The sequence below is a fragment of the Mugil cephalus genome, chromosome 21 (assembly GCF_022458985.1).
Source record: "Mugil cephalus isolate CIBA_MC_2020 chromosome 21, CIBA_Mcephalus_1.1, whole genome shotgun sequence".
Lineage (NCBI taxonomy): Eukaryota > Metazoa > Chordata > Actinopteri > Mugiliformes > Mugilidae > Mugil > Mugil cephalus.
In genome coordinates, this window is record NC_061790.1 from 13,768,173 (window position 1) to 13,794,011 (window position 25,839).

At 44.0% G+C, this 25,839-nt stretch overlaps 3 protein-coding genes across 3 annotated transcripts; 2 read left to right on the top strand and 1 right to left on the bottom strand.

The window, feature by feature from the left end:
• Positions 1-107: 107 nt before the first annotated feature.
• LOC124998974 (methylmalonate-semialdehyde dehydrogenase [acylating], mitochondrial-like) lies at positions 108-10,155 on the bottom strand. The gene is made up of 12 exons (XM_047573666.1): positions 9,989-10,155; positions 9,614-9,655; positions 6,418-6,492; positions 5,831-5,992; positions 5,677-5,755; positions 4,587-4,889; positions 4,194-4,315; positions 3,738-3,927; positions 3,444-3,625; positions 2,445-2,624; positions 2,074-2,172; positions 108-1,062 (listed from the first exon to the last, which is right to left on the bottom strand). The coding sequence occupies exons 1-12, from the start codon at positions 10,025-10,027 to the stop codon at positions 958-960; spliced, it is 1,578 nt and encodes a 525-aa protein (XP_047429622.1). The 5' UTR covers positions 10,028-10,155; the 3' UTR covers positions 108-957.
• Positions 10,156-10,339: 184 nt separating this feature from the next.
• On the top strand, positions 10,340-11,927 carry LOC124998978 (sterile alpha motif domain-containing protein 15-like). Its single transcript, XM_047573675.1, has 3 exons — positions 10,340-10,637; positions 10,742-10,840; positions 11,709-11,927. The coding sequence occupies exons 1-3, from the start codon at positions 10,566-10,568 to the stop codon at positions 11,880-11,882; spliced, it is 345 nt and encodes a 114-aa protein (XP_047429631.1). The 5' UTR covers positions 10,340-10,565; the 3' UTR covers positions 11,883-11,927.
• Positions 11,928-13,000: 1,073 nt separating this feature from the next.
• lrfn5b (leucine rich repeat and fibronectin type III domain containing 5b) lies at positions 13,001-25,268 on the top strand. The gene is made up of 6 exons (XM_047574439.1): positions 13,001-13,631; positions 18,738-19,654; positions 20,434-20,608; positions 21,919-22,252; positions 23,155-23,455; positions 23,567-25,268. Exons 2-6 carry the CDS (start codon positions 18,764-18,766, stop codon positions 24,260-24,262), a joined length of 2,397 nt encoding a protein of 798 aa, XP_047430395.1. The 5' UTR covers positions 13,001-13,631; positions 18,738-18,763; the 3' UTR covers positions 24,263-25,268.
• Positions 25,269-25,839: the final 571 nt, after the last annotated feature.

Sequence of the window (25,839 nt, forward strand, 5' to 3'; positions counted from 1 at the left end):
GTTCAAACAGTGCCACACTTTTTATCTGAAGAGTTCAGGCACCGTTTAGAGAAACGCCTTATTTGTCCATATGCATAACGCACAACAGATCCACAATCTACAATCCATTTCACCAAAAACCACTGTCTTTATTCAAATAGCAAACTACAGTCTCAAATACTCTTGCTACAATGTTAATATGTTCCAGGAATTAAGAGGGACGGATTTTTTAGTATCTCAAAATCTAAAAAATGTCTAGCACACATGTAACTACGTCCAAATGCTTGAAAAATATCAGCATATTGATTGACACTTGAAACACTGCAATTTAAGTGCTATAGTAGTATTACGTTAAGAGTACAGTAACATACAAAACTGTGAATCTCTGTGACACTAATGACAACAATGACCAGTATACACCATTTCAGTTTTAATGGGGTAACATGAGGCCTGTGTCCATGTTCCGATGTAGCATTTGTTCCAATCACATCAACTTCAGTGCTCTGTTAAATGGAACCGGCTAATGAACCACAGGGGATACTGATGGAAGACATTTACCGTCGCTGCTCAGCAGCAGAATCCCTGATGCTTGTCGTTTCTCCTATAGGTTTTACAAAAATGCAATGCCAGAACGCCTGATGGTTTATGGAAGTGATCGATTGGGGGGTCACAGGATTAACCCATGACCCCAGGAAAATGAGCAGGAAAGAACATGTAATAAATGCAACACACACATGAAGAGATTCACAGCAACACTCACGGAAATACTCCCGGTTATGTTTTTTTTTCGGCTCTATAGGAGGTATACATTTGTGCAGCAGAAGAGTCCAAGATGTTCATAGTTCAAACACTCCCCAACTAATAAATCTCAGTGTGTATATTTCTGGTAACTGTTTCTCCCCCAGTCGCCCCTTAGCTCTTCTTGTAAGGCATGTAAAAAGTCACTGAAGGTTATGATGGATGCACTGCGAGTTCAGCTTAGCGTCCCATGGTTGGCATGGTAACAGCCGGGCTCGTCACTGTGGCATCCTCAGCCTTCCACTGAGAAGTCACAGTCTTGATCTGAGTGTAGAACTGGATGCCCTGGTGGTAAAGAGATCAAAGACATGTCAGCAATCCAAAATTGTGGAAGCGCCTGCTTTTTTTTTTTTTTTTCATGACACAGTATCCTGATGATCTAAGCCCAGGGTATGTACACGAAGCTTGAAGTTAATTCAAGCTTCTCAATATTTTTTAAAACCTCACCACCACTTTGAATTGTAACCGTTTACATCAGTGACACCTTTAACTTAACAGTTTTAGTTTAAGATACAGACTATAGACTTCTATCATACAACTATGGATATAATGATCACTGGTTTCATGATAAACCGCAGTAAAATTCCTGATTAGTAATACCATTTAATTTTTTATTATCATTAAAACCATGTGATAACTTTGGTCACAATAATTGTGAATTGAAATTTTCATATTGTCACATCTCTACATCTACATGAACAGAATTGAAATAGGCTGGGAGAATAAATCGAAGGCAAAGGTTGAATACATGTTTAGAGTAAACACTTACATGAACTCAAAACTAGTTTACACGTAGCGTTGCCGTGACACCCATAGCCACCATGAGGTCAGTAAAGATGAGACAGTCCTACTAACCGAGGTCTTCGCTGTCGCTTCAGGTGCGGCTACCAGTGGTGGTGTAACGTTAACGCTAGGTTGTGGTGGCGCAACACTATTGGCACAGAGGCAGCTGCCATTTGGCGGCACAGAGAGTGCCAGGGCGTACTCAGGGCATTTGTGCCTCTGAATTTCCGTCCCCGTACACTCTGGCGCACTCAGACAATTTACGAACATGCCCATAGTAGTCCAGTTTTTATCTTACCAGTTGATCTTTGTTTTTTAATAAACGAATAAATTCATACGCTTTACCAATGTTTTTGGACTCGAATGTAAAATTTACCTCAAAAATACCTTCAGATTTCAGGACCTTATAGAGTCATGATAAGACTAATACTTTTTAAGTGTCTTCATTTCCCCAAAATTGAATCATCAACTTTTAATACTTTTCAAGACCCCGTGGATTTTACTTTTGTTTACCTGCTTGCCATAGAAGTTGGTATCTCCTCTGAATGAACCTCTGGAGCCAGTGAAGGAGAACATGGGAAGGGGGACGGGGATGGGTACATTCACGCCAATCTGCACAAACATATAGACTTCATTATTAATATTAAGAAACAAAAACACTGCACAATACATCAGGGTTCAAAGTTTAACTTGCATAATCTTCTTCCGAGTGTCCTACTAGGATTTACAGCTCTAGAAGGATTTTTTAAAATCTTCTAACAAAGTGTTAAAAGGTCTCACACAGGTGACTCACCGAGTACCAAAATAGCACCAAAAGGTGACGAATCAGGATGTACCTGGTTTGAAAGCCAAATCTTCAACAGACCATAAGCAACATTTCTCACCTGGCCAACATCCACCTCATGTGTGTATTTGCGTGCTGTGGCTCCATTGGTGGTAAAGATGGCGGTGCCGTTGCCGTAAGGGTTTCTGTTGATTAAAGAAATGGCGTCATCGAGGCTCTCGGCCTCCAGGACGACAAGCACCGGCCCGAAGATCTCCTCCCTATAACATGTCATGTCAGGCTGGGAAAAAAAAAAAACAAACAAAAAAACACAACGCAGTGTGATTTTAGAAGAGTTTCTTCGATCACTTAATAATTTCTACAGGAGGTTTAGTTTTGTATATTGTTAACAGGACACATGGTACCAGTAGCTTTGCATAAGAGAAGTGAAAAGTGCTTTCAATGCATTTTGTAATAACTTCTATTTTAAGAAGCACAGTGTTTAACACTCAACACAGGGGACAATGTCATCTTGAGAACAGTGCATGCTATACTGCTTGGCCAAAAAAAAAAAAAAAAAAAAAAGTCACATACTGTAATATTTCATTGGACTGCGTTTAGCTTTGATTACAGCAGCATTCTCTGTGGCATTGTTTCAATAAGCTTCTGCAATGTCACAATATTTATTTCCATTCAGTGTTGCGTTCATTTTTCACCAAGGCCTTGTATTGATGATGTGACAGTCTGAGTACTGCACAAAGTCTTTTCCAGCACATCCCAAAGATTCTCAATGGGGTTCAGGTCTGGACTCTGCGGTGGCCAATCCATGTGTGAAAATAATGTCTGAACTTTGCCTAGTTAAATCCAGGTGAGGACTTATTTTTTTGGCCAGGCAGTGTATTAGCTGATACTTTTATAGGTCTGGAATGTCGTCCATCTGTTTTACAAATTACTCCAACCAAAGCACCAACCAAGAAACTAAACTGGCTGAATGTTATTATTTTGAGCCTCCTCGAAGAACATTGAGCTCTGGAGGAAAACTGTACATTTATTTGATCAAAAGACTTTAAAACAGTTATTACGTGTGTGTCTTTCACAGAAATTAACAGTCCTAGCTCACCGTAACACCGCCTAAGATGGTGGGTCCGACAAAGTTGCCGTTTTCATATCCCTTGACATTGACTTTTCTTCCATCCAGCAGCAACTTGGCGCCTTCGTCCACCCCGCTCTGGATCAGTGACTCTACCCTGGCCTTGGCGTCAGGAGAGATCAGGGGACCCACATCTGCACCGGGCTGATCGCCTTCAGGACAACATTTCATGTCACATTTAGTATTAAAATGCATACGAAAGGATACCACTTGAAGCGTCTATCAAAGACATTTTCACATTGACACAGTAGCAAAAGGAGTTACCTGCGTTAACGCGTAGTGATTTGGAGCGCTCCACCAGCTCTGGGACCCATTTGCGGGACTCCCCGACAAAAATAGCAGTGGAGAGAGCCATGCAGCGCTGGCCAGCTGCTCCAAAGGCAGCACCCACCAGCTGGTTGATGGTGTTCTCTTTGTTGGCATCCGGCATCACCACACCATGGTTCTTGGCACCCTAAGCATAAAAACAAAAATGTAGGACATGCCTCTGGAGGATTTCTCCAATAGACAGCAGGACATCAAACAGAGGAGGCGCAGAGCTAATCACGTTTATCAGTGATTGACGGCTCAGCGCCGAGCTGCTGTCTTGGCAACAACTGCTCTAAGTACTCAGTATCTATTTTCATTATAACAGTACAAACACATTTTCAATATGTGAGCTATTATAGACAGTAATGAGTTCCCACATGTAAGTGCTGTACATTCGTTCTGTTACAATACCATGTTGGATTGCACTCTTTTGCCGTTCTTGGAGCCTCGCTCATAGATGTACTCTCCAGCCTGGTTGGATCCCACAAAGCTGATTGCTTTGATGGCTGGATGGTCACAGATGAAGTTCACCGCTACACAAAGAAATAAGAAAAACAACATGTAAATCCTTTCTTTTTTTAATCTGTGCCACCCCCTCAAGACCCAATACAAGAGCAAGGCTGATGCAGAGACTGAAACCTGCTCCAAACGCCTGCAAGTTACTTATAGACACAGGCAGCACAAATTATGGAAATTTGTTATCTGCAGTGCCAGTGGGTACTGGGTAGATATTTCACCATTGTTTATCACACGTTGATAATATGTGCTTTGAATAAACAGCGAGTCACACACACACACACTTACCTGCGTGCTGGCCGTGGATGATGTTCATTGTGCCGTCTGGCGCCCCGGCGTCCTGGAGCAATTTGGCCAGAAGCATGGTGCATCCTGGGACCCGCTCAGAGGGCTTCATGAGGTAGGTGTTGCCGCACACCATCCCAATGGGGAACATCCACAGAGGGATCATGGCGGGGAAGTTGAAAGGGGCGATGCCAGCGCACACCCCGATGGGCAGGCGGTACGTGTAAGTGTCCATGTCCTTGGTGATGGAGGGCAAGGTTTCCCCCAGCATGAGCGACGTGATGCTGCAGGCGTGCTCCACCACCTCTGATGGGTGAAGATAAATGATTCAGTCAGCCAATGAAAACACGCAGCTATAAATAAGAAAAAAAAAAAGTGCGCTGCAGCCTTATGCTTAAGAATAAAACCCTTCTAGTTTTATTATAAAGTAAACGGTTGTAAAACTTGTGACAACTTCAAGCACCATTAACCCCAGTAATGAAGGAAATCAGTAAAGCTGGCAGCACGCCTGCAGATGTCGCCTGTCTATCGGCTGATAATAGAAAAGTTAGCAGGCCAGAATAATTTGGGCATCCTCAAACTGGGATCGGTACCAACTACCAAAAAAAAAAAAAAAAAACATTTGGCAGCGCCTCCTTGTTATGAGAACCAAACTACATCTTCTATTTGCGAGAGCTCTTAAACAAAGTGTCAATCAGTTAGAGGAGCTGCATAATTATCTTCATATTGAATACAACGGAAAGACTGCAAAGTGCTTTACACTGGGCAGAAAACACACTAGGTAGTAACATTAGGACTGAATACTTTAATGCCACAGGAATACATCTTTATATGGCAATGAGGACAAAAGAGTCCTGCAATAGTCAAATTGACTATTGCAGGGAGTGTCTGGTTACACAAATAACAGAGCTATCAAACTTTCATGCAAAACATCCATGAGTGCCGACTATACGCCAGGATTAGGATACTATGGTATAAGCAGCAGCTTCAACATGTGAATCTTTTCCCTGTTATGCAGTCAGGGCCACTCTAATCCAATCAGGATATTAAAACTCAACTGTGCAACTACAAGTCAAGCCAAAGCGTTACTTACGCAGTCCTCTAAATACATCGCCTTCCGCATCTGCCAGAGTTTTGCCCTGCTCCAAGGTGATTATTTTAGCCAGTTCTTTCTGAAATATTAGAGGGATAAGTGAGGATCAACATAGGATAAGACATTAACAGTGACATGTGGTCGGTTTCCCTACCAAGTTGTCCTTGATGAGCTGCTGGTAGCGCAGGAAGATCTGCTGCCTGCTCAGGATGGAGGTCTCGGACCAGGAGTGGAAGGCTCTGGAGCAGGAGTCCACCGCCGCCAGCATCTCCTCCTGAGTGGCTTTGGGAACACGTCCCACCACTTCATTAGTGGCCTGAGGAGAAACAAACAGTCCAAACAGACAGGTTGACTGAGAGCAAGGCAAGCCATTACTTTGTATTACTGCGTGTACATTCATCTCATCAATATTAATAACCAAATATTTGTTTTCAATCCTTTACAGGTTTTAGCTTTTATGTGATCAAAGTAGATGGAAATATCTGCACGCTATAATCACCCATCACTGCCATGCTAGAGAGCTTGTACTCAACCGGGCTGGACTTTCAGAGGATATAAAACATGAAGGGCTGCCTCACTGTACAAATTAGGCTATTAGCAATTGGCATATCAAGACGTATTTCCCCTTGCCAATGTTCACGAGAAACTGCCGCTAAATTACACCGGTTATTTGCAGCCAGATCCTGTTACACCAGCCTGTGTGTGCAGCCGGCTGGGTACAGGTCATTGATGGATACTTACCGGGTTGTGAATGTCAAGCCACTCGGATGTGTTGGACTCGACAAACTTGCCGTCGATGAACAGCTTGGTGGTGGGCTAGAGGATCACAGAAACATATGGTTTAATCTCATCCGGCCTAACATCACTAGTAAGTTCACTGAGGACATGCATCAATCATCAACACATGTACTGTACAGAATCCTTTTAAAGCATTTCAGATGACTACACAGAATGCAGTTGTGATTCATTTTGGAATCAAAAACCTGAGCAGAGACTCGAAAAACGAATTACTGCCTTAATCGGACTATAACAGGAGAACTTAAGTGCATGTAAACACGTTACTCGGAGTTCTCATTATCCGACTGAGACACCCAGATAATGCGATTGGAATCGGAGTTTTCATCGGATAATGCGTGTGCGCATGCTCTACCACCGCTGCGCTGGCGTGTGACCCCGGAACAAAAACGTCCAAGAAAGCCGATCGCAGAAGAAGAAGAAGAGAAACGGAGCCGTCCGAGGGATAGCGCAGATCTCACCTGCACCAGAAGTAGCGTGAACATTACGTATAAGATTAAAAAATGTACTATTCCATTGTTTTGTTAAATGCCGCTGCTCATGAACGACTCTTGTTAATTATATAAAGTAATAGTTCACCTGGAAATCGGGCCGTATTAATGTGGTATTAACCCGCTGAAAAGACACGTAATCGCCACCTAGTGTGGAGGAGGAGAACAGTTATTCGATAGAAAACCAGGACAAGGACTGTAGTGAGAAAGTAAAATTTTGAGCATAGCTGAGCTCTGCATGTAAACGCACTGACCTTTATCATATATCCTACATTAGCCTTAACCTGATAACATAGCTCCTACTGCTTCTAAGCAGGTTTGCCTGATTGTGATTATTGTGATACTGACAGAACAATCTACTAAAAATATAAAAGAAAACTGCAAATTAATTACAGACATAATGTTCTAGGGGACCTATGGGAAGTCAAGGTTCAAATAGGAAACTGTGGGTAAAAACCCATCAGAAACGTCGTTGCAAAACTCTACAAAGTCCTTTTTAAATGCCTTTTGGATTACCATGAGCTGGACGATTGAAAACCTTCACAGACAATATCCAACAGAGTACTGTTGCAGAATACTAGCGGAGTATTCGTGTGCATGTAAGTCTACTGGCTGAGTCCTTTGACAGAGGCAAGCAATATCCATGCATTGAGAGAGAGTGTGTAACTATGCCAACGTTCATCACTGATTGTGGTAATGTCAATGTTCATCCAGGATTCAAATGGTGCGTTGATGTTCAAGCAATGGGAATTTCCCATATTCTTAAAACCACACAACAGATATAAAGACCAGGTGTAAATAAGCATGCCAGGAAAATAAATGACCCAACAATACATAAATAATAAATGCTGCAATAAATAGCTAAATAAAGACCAAGGCTACAACTTTTGAGTGCAGTTTGAAGTGAGTTAGACACTGGAATCGTCTCATTCCAGTGCCGTGAGGCTGAAATGTCTTTTTTACTGCCAATAATATCTGTCAATCACTACATTTATGCATTCTTTTTACAGTAAATGATTTATTCTACTGACAGCAAACCTTGCCCTGCTGAATGTCCTATTAATAGCAGCCAGCGCTGAAGGACTCTGTTTCATTTGTTCTGTCTGTCAGCTGACAGATTGGCTCATTTAAATATTCATTATGGCATTTATTTATTTATTTCATCATTTATATCACTGGCATTTTCATTCTGAATTGAATAACATGACATCCCAGATAAAGCAGCAACCTGTGTCAGTTCCTCTCTTCTTCTGCTTTAGCACGTGGATGTAGGGAGGCTGCATGTGTGGTTGAAGCTATAAATAAGATCTAGCATATAGTGCCTTGTACGAACACAGGACATCAGTCGATCTGTGTATTTATATGGTTTCTATAGTGGTGTGAAATTTGCTAGCCACACCCAGGCCTGATTACTGCCACACCTGTTCTCAATCAGGAAATTACTTGAGCTGCCTGACAAAGTGCAGTAGACCAAAAGATCCTCAAAAGCTAGACATCATGCTGAGATCCAGAGAAATTCAGGAACAAATGAGAAAGAGATGAATTGAGATCTATCAGTCTGGAAAAGGTTATAAAATAATTTCTAAAGCTTTGGGACTCCAGTACCACATTGAGAGCCATTATCCGCAAATGTCGGAACGTTCCCAGGAGTGGCCGGCCGACCAAAATTACCCCAAGAGCACAGTAACGACTCATTCAAGAGGTCACAAAAGACCCCACAAAAAAATCCTGAACTGCCTCACTTGCCTCAGCTAAGGTCATTGTTCACAACTCCATCATAAGAAAGAGACAGGGCAAGAATTGCCTCATGGCAGAGTCCAAGACAAAAACCACTAAAAAAAACAAAAACAAATGAAGACTTTGTTGTGGTCTAGTCAAAGACCTGACCTGGATCCTAATGAGATGCTGTGGCGTGACCTTAAAGTCGTCCATGCAGGAAAACCCTACAATGTTGAATTACAACAAGTCTGCAAAGATGAGTGGACCAAAATTCCTCCGCAGCGCTGTACAAGGCTCATTGCAATTTATCAGGAACGCCAGTTGTTGCTGCTAAGGGTGGCCCAACCAGTTATTAGGTCTAGGAGGCAATCACTTTAACACGAGGCAATGTAGGTTTGGATTTTGTTTTCCCTCTTTTATAACAACCTTCATTTAAAAACTGCATTTTGTGTTTATTTGTGCTAGCTTTGACTAATTTCCCAAACTATGCTTTGGGCTGATGTCATAATAAAAGAACGTGTGCATTAGTCATTCACAAGGAACTTTGCAGTAACTTTGATCTCAGAAGATGAGTGGTGAGCTTCATTATAGCATATATTTAACAAGACCTTTTTTGGAGCAGCAAGCAAGCAAGTGGTATCACAAATCACAATTTTTTTTGATCATATTTTTTGTTTTGACGGTGCAGAATGATCGATGTCTTATGGCAGACATTTATAGGTCAAAAAGATTTTCCAAAGCAATAAGAACATGAAATTGGAGTTTCAAGGTACATGAATGTGAATTATGCAAGTGTATTATATTTATAAAATTAATTCTGCCAACATGTCTAAAAATAATGATTTGCCATCATGTGGTGGTGTGTGTGTGTGTGTGTGTGTGTGTGTCTTAACAATGAACAAATCAAGCTGTCACAAGCTGAACGCTCTTACCACCGAGGAGGAGTAGCACATGCGACCCAGCTGAAAGGGGGCCTGCAAGAAACAAAACGCAAGAGCATTATTGTCTTAAATTCACATTTAATTCATGGTCCAAACAAGGTCTAATGAATGAGTCACGTGTGCATGCTCATTGTTATTCCCGTTCAATGCAAAAAAAACCCAGCCATTCCCTACTTACCTGCCTAACTTAAACTAGCATACTTAAATGTGTGCAAAATGAGAAGTGGGCGGTGTGCAACGTGTGTGTAAGGCAAAGACTTTGCTAGCTAACAGCTCACGTTGTTAGCCGCTTTGAGTTGCATAAGCACACAACCAAAACAACAGCTCTGCAAAAGGCACGAAGAAACTCGCACGAATCTGCATTACCTTCTTATTTAAAAGCGACCGGAGGAGAATGGCTGCCATTGTGGAGTGTCAGGTGTCTTTTACCAGCTCCGAAGCACCTTCAGCCGACCCACAGAACGTCGGGAGTGCAGAACTTCAGCTCTCGGGAATGCTCCAGGAAGGCAGAGCGACGGGATGCGATGCTGCGCTTTTATCAGATATACAAGAAATATTGGCGCGGGTTTCCCCCAAGGATCAGCGATGCAGATGATTTGTTGATCTGCGAAAGCTGCGCGGCAGTTCATTCGCTGTGACCGTTCCTTGTGGGCGGGACAAAACTCTCACAACAACCAATCACTCAGCGCTAAACACCAGCCGCCCTTATTTCCTAGACGCTGATTGGCTCGCTACGAGCAACACTAACCTAAGTGGTCTCTTCGCTTGATTGACCCTTAAAAGAAAAACATTTTTTTTTTCTTTTTGCTTATGTCGTTCTTAAAAAATCTGCACAAATCGGCATTTACACTTTGTTCGAACAAATTTTTTAAACTTTTTTTTTTCTAAAAATGTATAAATCGTGGCGTTTAACTGTTTCTATGGCAACACGCTTACAGGCAACATGGAGTTCTTATACTGGGATTGTTTTGATGTTGCAAGATGGATTGAATCCTTAGGATTTCCGCAATACGAAGTAAGATAAAACTGAACTGAGCAGCCAGTATATAACACTGATAAATGTCTCAGCCTTCAAGATCACATTTCACTTCCTGACCTGATTATTCATTTCTGTTGCAGGCATGTTTCACGGACAACCGCATCACTGGGAGGAAGCTTATTTATGTAAATTGCACCTACCTGCCAAGGCTAGGAATCACAGACTTTAAAGACATGCAGGTAATAAGTCGAGACAGAAACTGTGCTTTTTGAAGAGGCCAATTAATTTTGGAGGCTTGTTTACATATCAAGTAAGTTCGAAGAAAGACTGTGATGAATTTGCTTTAATTTATTTACAGTCTGACAATTGATTTAATAGTCCTTTGAATAGCTAGTGTGAAAAATATAACACATTTGCCAAACATCACTTAAGGCATCACTTTGGTCCAGCTGCGGTAATCTGTGAAGGTAATTATCACTTGTTTTGGCAGTTCATGGGAGGCATATTAACTGATTGGGTGATGCATAAAAGGCAGAACAACAAATAATAAAAGTAATTTGTGTCTGCAGTTGTATTGCAAGTCTTTTAATGGACTGTATTCACCAGAAAACCGTTGTCTTTATATCACACCCTATTCAGCATTTGTACTTTCTCTTTGAACAGTATGACACCCATTAAAGTTGTGCTGTAGCCGAGCACCGCTGACAGCACACTCCTCAGATCAGCTCAATCACATGTATTATTTTGCTGTTTACTGTTTTTCTTATTCATTCCTGAGGTCCCAAGTAAATTGGCTAAAAGTGCCTTTATGTTTTCCACTCTGCTTTACTGTAGAAGCATCAAACTAAACTCATGGTGACTGTAAAACTAATAATGAAGGATCTTGAGATAGAAAAACTCAGTGAAGACTTAGTCTGTATTTGTTTTTTGCTTTAATCCAAAAGCCCTTTGATACATCTGTTTATGGGAGGGTAACCTTGTAAAATCTTTATTCCAGCGAAGCAAGGGCTCCTTTACAGACTAGTTACTCCCACAGCCTAATTAAATAAAGTTGGAAAATGCATCCTTGCTTTATCAAAGGACTCAACCCTGCTGCTTTCCCTGCAGGTTATCTCTGCGTGTGTGCGTGAGCTTCTGGGAATCACAGAGATCCTGTGGAGTCGCAGCATCGCCAACCCTCGGCGGGACTCCGTGGCCCTGTTCCTGGAGCAGAAGTGCCGGACTGGCGAGCGGGCGGACAGCCTCACCTACCAGCGCTTCCTGGAGGACATGCATCACTGAGACACGACGTAAATCAGAGCAATAAAGGAGCGCAGCAAAAGCCAAGGCATGTCAGTGTCATTTAGCATCACCAGCTGTCAGGTTATGATGACTCCACTGAGACATTCACAGTGGGTTACATGTAGGCTTCGCCATTAACACTTCCCACCAGCAAAAACCTAGTGTAAGAAAAAATATATACATATTAATCATTTATTCCTCTAGGCTTTCTGCTGACTGCAACATGTGTTCATTCTGACACTAATATGAAATTAACTACTGTGAATCTGCAAAGAGATTGAAACAACAAAGACTGAGCACAACACTTGTTCATACGTGTGCACGAGTTTGTCTCGACACAGCTGCTATGATCAACGTTTCGAAGAGCTCTTGCACAGTTCTGGATAACTATGAAGGCTTTAACCACTTAGGCTTTTCATATTGATCTCAAGTGGATGCGTTGTAACTGGATGGAGCTATTGATCCGGTGGAGAAATCCTCGGGGCAATTCTGTGGATGACAACAAACACCTATTTCAAGGTGCCAGGAGGCCCTGGAGGAGTGCAGATCATTGTTCGCGAGAATAGGAAAAAAAAAAAGTGCAGTACTGCACTCCTGTACTGTAACAGAGTTGGGCACATACTTTGCCAACTTGCACAAAAGGCCGTAAGATCATTGCATCAGATAGTGATGGGTCCAGTGCCAAGCAGACCCGCAGGGAGCCGGGCCTTTCTGTTTCAGCCAACTCAACACTTTCTTGCCAATAATCTATGCAATACATGCAGAAATGTTCCGCTATAGGCTGCTATATTTGGCTTCACCTAGACCTAATGTATTGGACGCGGTTTTTATCTAAAGCATTTAAATAACAGCCTCGTTTGAGTTATTCCCTAACTCATTTTTCACCCTGTTAAATCTGACCATCCCTTTGTCTCTAATTGAATTTAATTCTCTGAGATTATTATAGGTCTACTGCGTTTTCTTGCAGTGGAGTTCAATCTACATGAATAAATTATGAAGCCTGCCTGTGAGATAGGCTGGGAGGCACTGCATCTGTCTATGCACACAAATGGTCTCTGTGCAACTCAGAGCGCACCGATTACCATTCCGAGCACAGTACCTCTGGTCAGAAATGGAGCCGGGTCGGTGGCTGACAGTGGTCCGGGGGCAGAAGGAGGGAGGGAGGGGGGGATATATTATGGCAGCAACCTTTCAGTCAATCTGGATTAACTCACACTGAGCCTTGTATCGCCAGCAAAACCCCGTAAAAGCGACGCGAACATCTGGCCGGATTCAGCGCAGCACCAGTCACTCAGCAGCGCTGTAGATATTAAAGCAGCCCGTCGCTACAAAGGCGTTTTCTCCTCTGGAGGTGCATACAGGCGGATGCGCAGTAGATGCGATCGCACAGCTGCAGCCTCCGAGCCACACTGGGACCCTTCAGGTTGCGTTTTGCAATTTTTATTCCAAACTAAAGCGGACGTCTTACAAACATTTAACCGGCGTGAAAAGGGATCGCAGAGGAGTCGTCCTTTATCTGCTGGTTATGGATTTCTTGAAGGGCATCGCCGGTTTCGCAGGCCGTCACATGTTATAGGAGCCGAGACGCGTGTTTCGGGACACCTGAATTATCTCCAAGAGGCACCGTCGGTCCCATTTTTTTTTTTTTTTTTCTTAGGCAAACCGCTCTCAGAATGCTCTCATCACTCCTGGTGGAAAATCATCTCAATCCCACCCTCCTTTGACTCGGCTTGATGTTTCATCTGCAAGGTAAATCAATGATTTGCGGGCTGCAATTGCCGTGGATTGCACCCTCTGAACTATTTTAGGGGACGGGGAAGCTGCCTTTCAAGAGGCAAAAAAAAAAAAAAAAAAAAAAAAAAAAAATATTGACTTGAAGTAGTTCTCTCAGGACCCGTCTGAACGAGCTCAGATTTTTCTCTTGTGACAGGGGTTGTGGCTGGGTAACCCACCAGCCCAGGACCTGCACCGCAAGGTCAAAAAAATCTCCTCAATCGCCGAGGATCGCCGTCAGATTGCGATTTTATTTTTAGTAAACACTTGGCTGCATTTCTGTGAGGTTGTTTTTTTTCTTCTCCTACAGGTGAAACCGTGAGTCTGATGTGCCCATTATTCAGCCTGCTCTCACACATCATGGGTTAAGACCGATTTCAAATCTGGGTATTTTTATCAGCTGGAGGAGGATCCATATCAGCTCTGGTTGGCTGATATGCAAATTGCACATCAGTCATTTGAGCTGTGATAAAGTCTAAATGAGCCTAAGTAATAAAACTGATAATAGGGTAAGTGTGTGGGAAGCGGGGCATGTTGCCAGGTGACTGGGGAGGAGAGGTGAGGATATGCTCCCAGTGATTTTATTTTATAAAGGATGAGGAATAATGGCCCCTGTCTTACGTCGAGTGTTAGTTATCACATATCTTATTATTCATGAGTGCCCGAGGCACCGTTGTAACTGCTACACCAGTGAAACCAGGCCCACGCCTCATTTTGCTGCCTCTATTTGCTCCTGCTGCTATGTGCATGTACTCAGTGCTGGTGCTTATGTGCTGCTACCTGTCACTGATAGCAGACAAGTGATATGTGGCTCCTCGGCACCCAGGCTGTTCAGCTCAACATTCACTGACCCAAATTTTTGCATCCCCTCCTAATAAGAGTTTTTTTTTTCTGGACTGAAGAAGTGCTTTCATTAAGATTTAAAACCGGATGGCACAAACTTGCTTGCACGCACACCTGCTCCACACGTGTGTACGTGACTGTGTGCACTGCATGCGCCTTATGATTACACAACCTAATAAGGAGAGTGAAGTTTATACATTATTTAGACGCCTCACTGCCATGTGAGGAAAACACGGAATCCCAGGAGCCTTTGGAAGAGGGAATATTAGTCAATAGGTGCACAGTTGAAGGATTTCATTTTGCCTGCTCTCATTTCCCCACATTAGAGAATAACAAGTAAGAAAACACTTGGGAATAGACTGGTTGGAATATCTGCACACCTGAAGGCCTGCACTGTGGAAAGTGTTCACTTGAGGAAGCCATATTGATATTCAGAGGTGGCGCTCAAGGATTCTGCATCACTCTTCCTGGAAGAAAATCCCAGGTCACAAGCCGCTCGCATCAGGTCATGTCACAGCGGAGCATTAAAATCCAAATACAGTCGTCACAACAATTTGTCACCTGCCTCAGCTAAACTGGAAGAGTGATTTTACCTCAGCTACTGGGGGGACATCCGGCATATAAGGGTAGCACCGAATTTCTCGCGAAGGAAAACACTTGGAATTACATGGAGGAGATGTAAATGCTGATGAACAGCAGTTCTATTGATGCAGCGGGGTCTGCTTAATATGCTACCCCCCGACACACACATGCACACACACACACATTCCTGCATAAGCTTGTCTGAGTGAAAAAAAAAAACACCATTTCAACTGCATTAAATCTCCCATCAAGCCATTTAGGCTTTTTATTACTTGCAAGATTAGAAAAGGCTAGTGATTCAAACATGAAATCTAATACAAAATTAGCTGAGTGTACTCTCTCCCCTACAACGGGTCTGCTCCGGCCTCCTACCAGAAACCTCTGAATTGTGAAGGCCCTTTCCTCCGGAGAGTTCTTAATATTGTTAGGTTATCTGAAAATCAGTCACTGATTACATCTCACCCAAAACTGACGTTTCTGTGTTGCCATGGCATCGAGGCTGTCACCCAAGAGCTATCATGTTTCTAACATTGGCAGACTCTGTAGGAAAAGGGTGTCACAGCACATATTCACATTCACAAAAAAAACAAAAAAAAACAACAACTGATGTGTTGGTTAGTTGGTCCATAACAGCGTCAGTGTTTGGTCAGGATGCTTGGACGCAGGCTGCACAAGCGTTTACCTAACAAAATAGAATTTCGACGAGCTCAGTCGAAAATCCACTTCAGCAGATGCAGCAGCTCCATCTGGTCTCATAACACAGGCAGACCGAGGACCTGTTTCACTGCATTGTCGATACCATTTCGCCATCACGTTGCTGCATTAATTTACCTCCGTGACACAACAGAGCTTATTTTTGGCAGTGGCAGACGTCCGGCTGCTTTTTCCCTAAATAACCCAGGTGAGACGCTGCTGAGACACTGCCATGTGCCATTGTGTCGACCTGCGTGGAGGCATAAGGAGACTTCATCTCATTAACTTCCTCTCGGCGGGCTGCTTTCCCTGATTTCCTGCCCAGACGTGGATTGCAGAGGCTTTCTCACACGAGTTCCAGCATAAGTTAGACCATCTGAAAACATATCCCCCATGACCTCACCGGGCCGATTGGCATGCAGTGTGCTGCATAAGGCTTTTCTTGGCGAATGCTACCCCAGGGAGACCATAGATATCCTGTCCTACAGCATACCGCTGCTGCTGCACATGAATGTGTCTGTATAGCTGGGGGTTGTTGTGTAGTGTGTTACCTCTATTAGGCACAAATCCACCCACTGGTGTGCGTGTGTGGGTGTGTGCTGTCAGTCTGTTCTGTTCTCGGAGGGTGAAAAGACCCGCTCAGAGGTAGTAAACGAACATTTGATTGACTAGAAGGAGATTATGTTTAATGCATCAGTAGATTATCTGTTTTCTTGTTTATTTGTGGCCCTCCCAAGTCGCCTCACTATAATGAACAGCGCAACCTGGAAGATAATGATTTTCTGGGGGTGTGACATTTAAAGATGAAGTGCGTGATTGATGAATGCATTGATTGATTATCTACTTATTCGTTCATGTACCCGATGAGTGCAACCTGTTATGCAAATCTCCGTAGAACACCCATAATTAAATGCAAATTAGGGAGACGGCGGCAGATATTTCCTGCCCCTTCTGAGCGGCGAGGTGCTGTCCTTTTGTCCTCACAGAACGAATTTTGTAGGGATTACCTTTGCAACCACTCTCTTCACGTTTGGCTGACTTTTCAGCAAAGAGAAAAAAAAAAGAAACGAAAGCCTCATCTCCACAGAGTGAATCAATATCACGTCTTCAGCTTCATTCGAGTCTGGAAGTAGCAGGTCCTCTCTGCCTCATTGCACAACCAGAGGGCCGTACCATTCAGAGGTAGAGCCGGAGGTGGTTGGCACACCGATGTGAGCACGCTTGGTGCACCCCAGCTTTTGCAGAATATCCTCTGTAACACATACACACTCGCATATGAGCAGACGTTAAACTTTCCACGCAGGTTCTCGGAAGCAACCACACATAGCTTTGCGGCAGTGCTTGGCACTGGAGTGATCTTCTGTCTTTAAGGAGAGCCATGACAACATTTAATGATGACTCCACAGTCCGTTTCTCACCAAATGAAAACTGCGTCTGTAGCCTTGAAAAAAATCCACTAATACTGTGTGATTTGGTAAAAAAAAAAACATTTATTTATCGCCACTTTATCAGCTGTGTTCATGAAAATGTCACACCCAGCGTGCTCTTTCCAGTAATATCATTCCTCCTGTTGCGATTATGGACCATTTAAAGTTGACCTCGTTCCTGCCTCTCATCAGGCCGTGAGATTTTACCCAGCTGTCAAACTGCAGCCGTCATCAGAGGATGCCGCCAGACCCACACGCGTACACACACACACACACGAACTTAACGTGAAAAGACATGCCCCCACGGCAGCATGTCACTCCCGTCCTGTCTTCTGTTTTCTTTACTCTATGATATTTCCCCCTCCTCACACTGTCAAGGTTATTACACCATCAGTTTTGTGTCACCGCTCATGTGCAACAGCAGCTTTCGATGTAAGAAGGAGCTCGGCCGACTGCCTCTTTGCTGAGGCACGATTTTTATGCACACTCCCCGAGACCCATCATCGACAATGGAGGCATTAGCAGCAAACCACAGAAAGCTATAATCATAAATCAGCCATTCTCTTCGGTATTTAAAGGTCGGTCTTTGGATTTTTACTACAGTTGTGGGATTGGATCTCTTGTTCTCTGTGTTTGATCGGACTGGTGTTCCTTTCTGTGTGCCGTAACAGGACACCCAGAGGGATGAATATTGCATGTTTAACCAAAATGACACTATATTCTGTTCTAAATATAATCACTGCTCATGTCACTCTCACTCTGGTACACTGTGCGGTGCTCGTGCGGGGATGTGATCTCCAAAGTCTTAGTTTTTATGGCGCGCCATATCCCTGACAATGTCTCAGGATTCATCAAATGGATCTCTTCTTATCCCTCATCTCAGTTGTGTCATAAGTAAGAGTAGCAGCAGAGAGAGAAGAGAGAAAATCAATAGTAAGGCATAGCACATCCTCGCCGAGGCACTGGGCCCAATCATCCCTTCCTATTGGCGATATGATCCGGAGAGATATCAGTCTAATTCTGATGAGGCCCTGAACTGTCAGTCTAGACTTTCATCCCTCTGTACACAAACATAAAAGGACTGGCATTATCATATCAAAAAAGAAAAAAAGTATAAGCAGGGGAGTAGCGGCTTAAAATGAGAGCTGTCGTTAACATGATACAAGATTACTGGAGATGATCGCTCTCAAGTCTGCAGGTGACTAATTAGTTTCATACCTAATTGCACAGTATTTATTGTTTGTTCAGGCATTGACTCGCTAAGCTTCTTGCTCAGCATTTGGACTCCCCATAATTCTAAGCTGTGAGCTGGCAATGATAGTTTCAAATCCAGCAGAAAAGCTTTAACTTAGCTGAACAGAATCCCCCGGTTCCTCTTTTCAAAGCAAGATTTCTCAGTGTGATTACACAGCTGCAAATGCTGCAGTTTGTTAAAGACGATGCAAATTACGATGACAGATTTCATGTTTTGCATTCTTAAACTGTTTCATAAACAGGCCGCCCCTTTCTTTCATTTTCTCTCCTCTCGTCTTTTTAGGTGTATTAACCTGACTTACAAGCCAAATGGAGTCTCTCCTGGTGTATCTGATAGTCCTCGGTGTGGCTGTGAAGGCGCACAAAGTTCAAATCTGCCCCAAGCGCTGCGTCTGCCAGGTGCTCAACCCCAATTTGGCGACTCTGTGCGACAAAAAGGGGCTGCTGTTTGTGCCGCCCAACATCGACAGGCACACGGTGGAGATGCGTCTTGGGGATAACTTTGTGACTAACATCAAACGCAAAGACTTTGCGAACATGACCAAGCTGGTAGACCTGACGCTCTCTCGGAACACTATTGGCTCCATCGCGCCTCATGCCTTCAAAGACCTGGAGAACCTGCGGGCCCTTCACCTGGATAGCAACCGGTTGAGTCGCATCACTAACGACACCTTCAGCGGCATGTCCAAGCTGCACCACCTCATCCTCAACAACAACCAGCTCACCCACATCCAGATTGGGGCCTTCAATGACCTGACGGCGCTGGAGGAGCTGGACCTATCTTACAACAACTTGGAAAGTGCCCCATGGGTGGCCATCCAGAGGATGCCCAATCTCCATACACTCAATTTGGACCATAACATGCTCAGCTACATCCCAGAGGGAACCTTCTCTGGGCTGCAGAAGCTTAAGAGACTGGACGTGACCTCCAACAAGCTCCAGAAGCTTCCCCCTGATCCTATTTTTCAAAGAGCAGGCGTCTTGGCTACCTCTGGGATAATGGGCCCCACGTCATTTGCTTTGAGCTTCGGAGGGAATCCACTGAGGTGTAACTGCGAGCTTCTCTGGCTGCGGAGGTTGCGGAGGGAGGATGACCTGGAGACCTGCGCTTCGCCACAACACCTCGCTGGACGATATTTCTGGACTGTTTCAGAGGAAGAGTTCCTCTGTGAGCCGCCTCTCATCACCAGGCACTCTCAGGTATTTGAGCTGTCCACTGTTCAGACATTACACTCGCCGCTGTTAAACCCTCTGAGCCACGCTGTGGATTGCGCCTCAGTTAATCCAAGGTGGCACTCCGCGCTTTATTCGACTGTCACACCAAATATTAGCTTTGTGAGCCAGAGGATTCTTACAGGACTCGTGAGACTCTTCTGGCCTACTCAGCTAACAGATTATTGTAAAATATATAGGACTTACTTAAAAAATGTAATCAAACCGTGGCCTGTGGTTAGAGAAGGTCTTCGGAAAGGATTTTCAGTTACCGTTTCAATAAAGTCATTTGCAGGTTTATGATGGATCTGCGGTGGAGCTCTTAATACACACTAGCACACAAGCTTACAGTAATTTAGTCCTTGATTCATGTATCCAAACAACATTAACTGATCAAATCCTCACCAAATAACCACAGCTATATCATCTCATTTACATTCAGCAGACATACTTTGCATAATTGCAGCGAGAATGAACTTTAACTTGTACTCCAGTATGTACATCACAATGCACTGTCATATTGATTATCATGCCCTCATAATAACACTGATTCGATTCCAGTATAATGACATTGATTAATTGCTGCTTACATTTGCAGGGAACACTATTTTAAAATAATAAGAACAACCCCAACCCCTTAGGTATATCACCTAAGACAAATGTACAGCACAAAGGATTACTGTTAGCGGTTTTCTGTTTTGGATTTCAGTGCATTATGTAATCAGTGCGTGTCTTCCCTCTAAATGCCTTTCCTCTCTCGGCCTCAGGAGCTACAAGCTTTGGAGGGTCAGAGTGTGACTCTGCGCTGTAAGGCCAGGGGCGACCCAGACCCCATTATCCACTGGATCGCACCTGATGGGCGCCTTATGTCCAACTCCTCCAGGGCTGTGGTTCACACAGATGGAACGCTGGACATCCTCATCAGCACTGTCAAGGACTCTGGTCTGTTTACATTCCCAGTGGCTGTGCTTGTGTTGTTGACTGAACGTAATTAGTTGTTTGCTAGTGTACACATAAACCTAAAAGGCTGGAGCGTTTGTCTACACCAGGTGATAATGTTTAGGGTGCCGAGACGTGACGGCTGGTGTGCTGATTAAAGTCACAGCGAAATGAAAAGTGACTTTTCTATTTCGAAGGTTCTGTCATATTCGTTTATTACATCTTGATATTTTAGTGGATGGGAGTGTTGATATCATTCTCATGCCTGCAGCTCAAATATGGAGTAGAGCCAACAGCTGATGCTTAACTCATGGTGAGTTAATCTGATGCTTAAACTGAGCTAATACTTTATTTACCACAGACTGGAACGGGCTTAAAAAAAATTCTATTGTGGCTGTGCTCAAAGAGCATGGATGACAAAATACAGCAAATTACTTCCACTTCTGGGAGCAGTGACTTCCAGGAGCTGCCACTGGTTCATTCCAGGAAGTGACCTGGAGCTAAATATATAGGCCAGCACTTTTTACACCACAGCACTGCACAGACTAGTTACTGCTGAGTTTATAGCTTTCAAGAGATCCATCCTGCCCACTCTTCATGTGAAACTGTGTTAAATTGTTGCTGGCCACGTATATAATGTATATATATATATATATATATATATATATATATATATATATATATATATAATCAGACAGTGTAGTAAACATGGATGAAATGGTGCAGCCAAGTCAACAGACTTTGGTGAGAATTGACATAAAGACTAGTGGAAAAAAACAACTACTGCATGTAAAGATAGACAAACACTAAACCATTAATATGGTAACTGTGGTCGCTCACATATTGGCATAATCTTACTTAATCTTAATGTTGCACTCGAGCAACGAGCAACACAAGCTGGACGGGTGTAAGCTGCTACATTGTTGGAAACTTGCTTGTTGATGATGTTGGACGTTGTCATTTGAAATGTCACCTGGTAAAACAAAGGCACATGATTGGTTTGTTTAGCTGTCACGAATGTAGAAATAAGCAAAAGAGGCTTTGAGCATTGACTCATTTGAGGAGGCAGCTTCTAGTGGCCATTTGAGGAACTGCATGTATCCATGTAGTTTAATTTTTCAGCCCCTCGGTTGAAATTTATCTATTTTATTTGCTGTAACACACCTTTAGAGTAAGAAAGCACAAAAATCAAAGTAGTATCAATAATTTCCTCTAACATTTACCAAAATGGTGAGCTAATCCTTTAAAGTTGTTAACCAGTGATTACGCATTATTTGCCATTTGAATTTTAACATCAAACATTTGTGTTTCAGGTTCTTTCACATGTGTGGCATCCAACCCGGCCGGAGAGGCCCAGCAGAATGTGGACCTGGTCATCGCGAAGCTCCCTCATATCACCAACAACACAGTCGCAGAGCAGGAGCCTGACCCCGGCTCATCAGATATCGCCACGGTGACCAAGCAGGGGGCGGAGGTGGGAGGGGTGCCTCTGGGGAACGCAAAGACGAGCCAAGAGAAGAAAGTAGTAATCGCCGAGGCCACCTCTTCCTCGGCTCTGGTCAAATTTAACTTCCACAGGAGTATTCCTGGAATCCGCATGTTTCAGATCCAGTATAACGGGACCTATGATGATTCGCTGGTTTACAGGTAAGCAGAGTATATAACCTGAGCACAAAAGCTTAAGTAATTCTTTCCTTTTTCAGATGAATATAGTTTAAACAAGTATGCAAACATCAAACCCGATTCTAAATGTATGTAAATATACATGACCCTTGTTTTATCTTCGTATACTAATTTGAATGCTTAAATCCCCTTAGATATTTAGTCATTAAGAACTGGACCCGGCTGTTGACATCATTATGCAGTGTCTCTTAATCCTATATGGAAGACAGACTGCTGCACTGTATCTGACTTCTTATTCTTCAACTCTTAAGCCCCCTTGATGGAGTGTATAATTTACTGTGTGCAAAACCTTGATAATGCTTAATCAACAAAGTCGAAACAGAATGTCAGCAATAGGCTTTGGACGCATAGGAAGATGAAAGAGCATGTCTTCCAGTGTTTTATAAAAAGCATCTGAGGCTTCACACATGCCCATCCGAGGAGTCGGTGTACACAGATGTCTTTCATCTCTCCCCCTTATCACTCCATATTTAGTGCTAATCACTGTGATATGATAGGATCATTGGACAGACCCATTTTTCTTTCCTAAATTGAATTCAAAGTCAGTAACACATTTCAGCAGAGGCTACCGAATACAGAAGACATTAAAGGACTGCGACGGTAATCCTGATGCCGTGAACAAAAGGAGGCATCCCACATTCTGAAAGCAACCCTTTATCAGTGAAGATGTTGGAGACAATAAATCAAATGTCAGAAAAGATTATGCCTCGACAGATTTTAAATAGCCCCCCTGAGAGAGAAATGATTGTCATGTCATTTCATCCCCTACAAAACCGTAAGATGGATAATCTGATTTGCTGTGGTCTCCTTTCGTTTAACCCCCTCTAATCTATGTCAGAGCTCACAAAGCTTTTCTCTTGATACAGAATGATACCCCCAACCAGCAAGAACATCCTGGTAAACAACTTGGCTGCTGGCACGCACTATGACCTGTGTGTGCTGGCCATCTACGACGACCAGGTGACCTCGCTGACCGCCACCAGGGTGATAGGTTGCGTCCACTTCACCACTGAGCCGCAGTACCTGAGATGCCATTTCATGCAGTCGCAGTTTCTCGGCGGCACCATTGTTGTCATCATCGGAGGGATTATTGTGGCCTCTGTGCTCGCTTTTATCATCTTCCTCATTGTGCGCTACCGGGTGTGTAACCAAGGAGATGCAGATAAGGTCAGCTTGGGTTTATTCCTTTGTTATTTTTCGCTATTACCATTAATATTGAATGTAACAGATTTGTTTTCATTCTTCTCTCTTTCTCCCACGTGCCGCCTGACGTGTCAGGCCCTAGAGATGGGGGACATTCGGTCGCTGAGCAGTGACGGACAGCTCCAGGGCTGTGGGATTCCGAAGTCCCTCTCTAAGCAGGTTCTGCGCCCAGAGAAGAATGACAAGGACTGCCTCCGAGTCGCCCTGCCGCCGCCGGAGCCGGTAAAGCAGCGACCGCCTGTCGCGGTAGCCGCCACAAAACCCACTCTCCCTGACTGCACGGTCTCTACCTCTGCTGGCAGTCACAGCTGGCACCCGGCCTCCCCCGGCGCTCCGAGGCCCAAGCGCTCCGGCGCTCCACCGAAACCCTCAGAGGCTCGCCGAGCTGAAGCCCAGGCAGATGTCGAGCTGGATAACATGAACCGGAATAACTCGTCGGAGGTTAAAATGGCCACGGCCATCGCCCTCGCTGTACCCGGCCAGCCCACCAAGTGGACTACCGTTCCGAGGGGTCCTCGGCCCCAACAAGCCCCTCGACATTACATGACTGTGCCTGCAGGGGGCGTGAGGGTGAACCGCAGGCACTCTCTTAATGCAGACTCGTACAGGGAGCGCTGCTACGTGGCCTACCCCAAGACTGGGTCCAGCCTGCGCTCCAAGCGCAGCCTGTCGATGAGTGGGGAGTTACCGCAGCTCGAGAGCACAAAAAACATTCACCGGGCCAGGGACAAGCTCTCCAGGTCTGAGTGGCTTCTGGAGAGCACTTTATGATTTGAAGTTTATGAGCCGCCTTCTCTTGCTTTCTTGGATTGGATTTGTGGCCCGTTGTGGAGGAAACAGGGATTTTATGCCTTGCTTTGAGCTTTCGGGCTCTTTATTGAGGGACCCGTGAGCTTCTCTCGTGTATCAGGGGGATGGCAGGCATAAAGGTTTGTGGGTTCCCATTTATTTTCTACCTTATAACCTATCAAAGTCTTCTTTATAACAACATTTGAATCAACTTTGATGAAAGGCACACCAATGTATAAAAACAAGTTCATGTACAAAAATGTTTCGTTGTGTGAGATACTGTATATCTCAGTACAACCATAAGTGTTCATGTGCTATTGAATGCAGTAACCTGGACATACTGTATTATAACAAAGAAAGCATCACACAGGGGATGGGGTTATTATACTCACGGTCTCCTCATTGCCTGTTACCTAAAGCGATACGATCTCCGTAGACTCTGAACTTGATTCTTGTCTCCAGCTCCACAGACAGACGGTGACGTGTCTTAATTACCTTGGCGGTGGTTTGGAGGGATTACGAATGTGCTTTACATCCCAGAGGTGTAGGAACAGAATGTAGTAGACAGACAATGCTCCATCTTTTCATCTCCCAGACACAGCACAATGCAGCATTTTCTGTGGCACAAGTCGACTCAGCCTAATACTGCCCTCCGGTTTGAATCGATACATTTTTATCACATAATTGCATAAAGACTCAACTCTGATAGGATTCCTGTCATGACTGATCTGAGCGACAATTGAACCAACACCGACGGCATGGCAGGTGCGGGGAGTAATCCGATGTTGCGTGTGGATGAGATCCAGAGGAATGGTTCATCTCTGTATTTTTTACTTACTGACGTTATCATGTCATGCCAATGACAACCATTGTAAATTAACTTGTCGATGTAAGGGATAATCACAAGAATGGGAGGACGTCCGCTCTTGATTTTGCTGTTGTTTCTGTTTGATGTTTACCAGTATAAATAAACCAGTGATAAAAGGGACACACTCCTTTTCAGCTTGCCTTGTGTGTTTTCGCCAAGTTTTCCCACGTTGCAATTAGAGAGGAGCCCTTTCTGCTTTGTAATGTTATTTCAGAACAAAACAATGGCTGCATCCCTTAGTTCTGCAAGTTCTGCTAAACCGGGCGTGGTAATGAATTTGGGGTTTCAGCGGTGTTGCAGCAACAGAATTCCCCCTTTTCTGCGAGTGCTGGACCTCTGACAGATCCCTGCCCTGAGCCCTTGTGTTTGTTCAAAGAGAAGAGGGAAGCCGATGATGAAAAGAGGCTATGCTAGTCACCCGGGACGCCTTCTCGCCTGCGCATCTCCGCGCTCGTCTGACAGCACCGTGCCTGTGCACTCCGACGGCAGCCACTGCAGAAACCTGCCGCAGGAGAGGTTAAACTCAACCCCCGCAGTGGGAACCAGTGCACCACTAATTCTACATTTACAGTAATGTCTCCCTGATAGCAGGACTGACATGATATGCATTATCTGCTGGAACATGAGCTCTGATTCACTGTGTATTTCGTTCGTTGGATGCTGCCTGATTGATTTTTATATACGCTGCGCG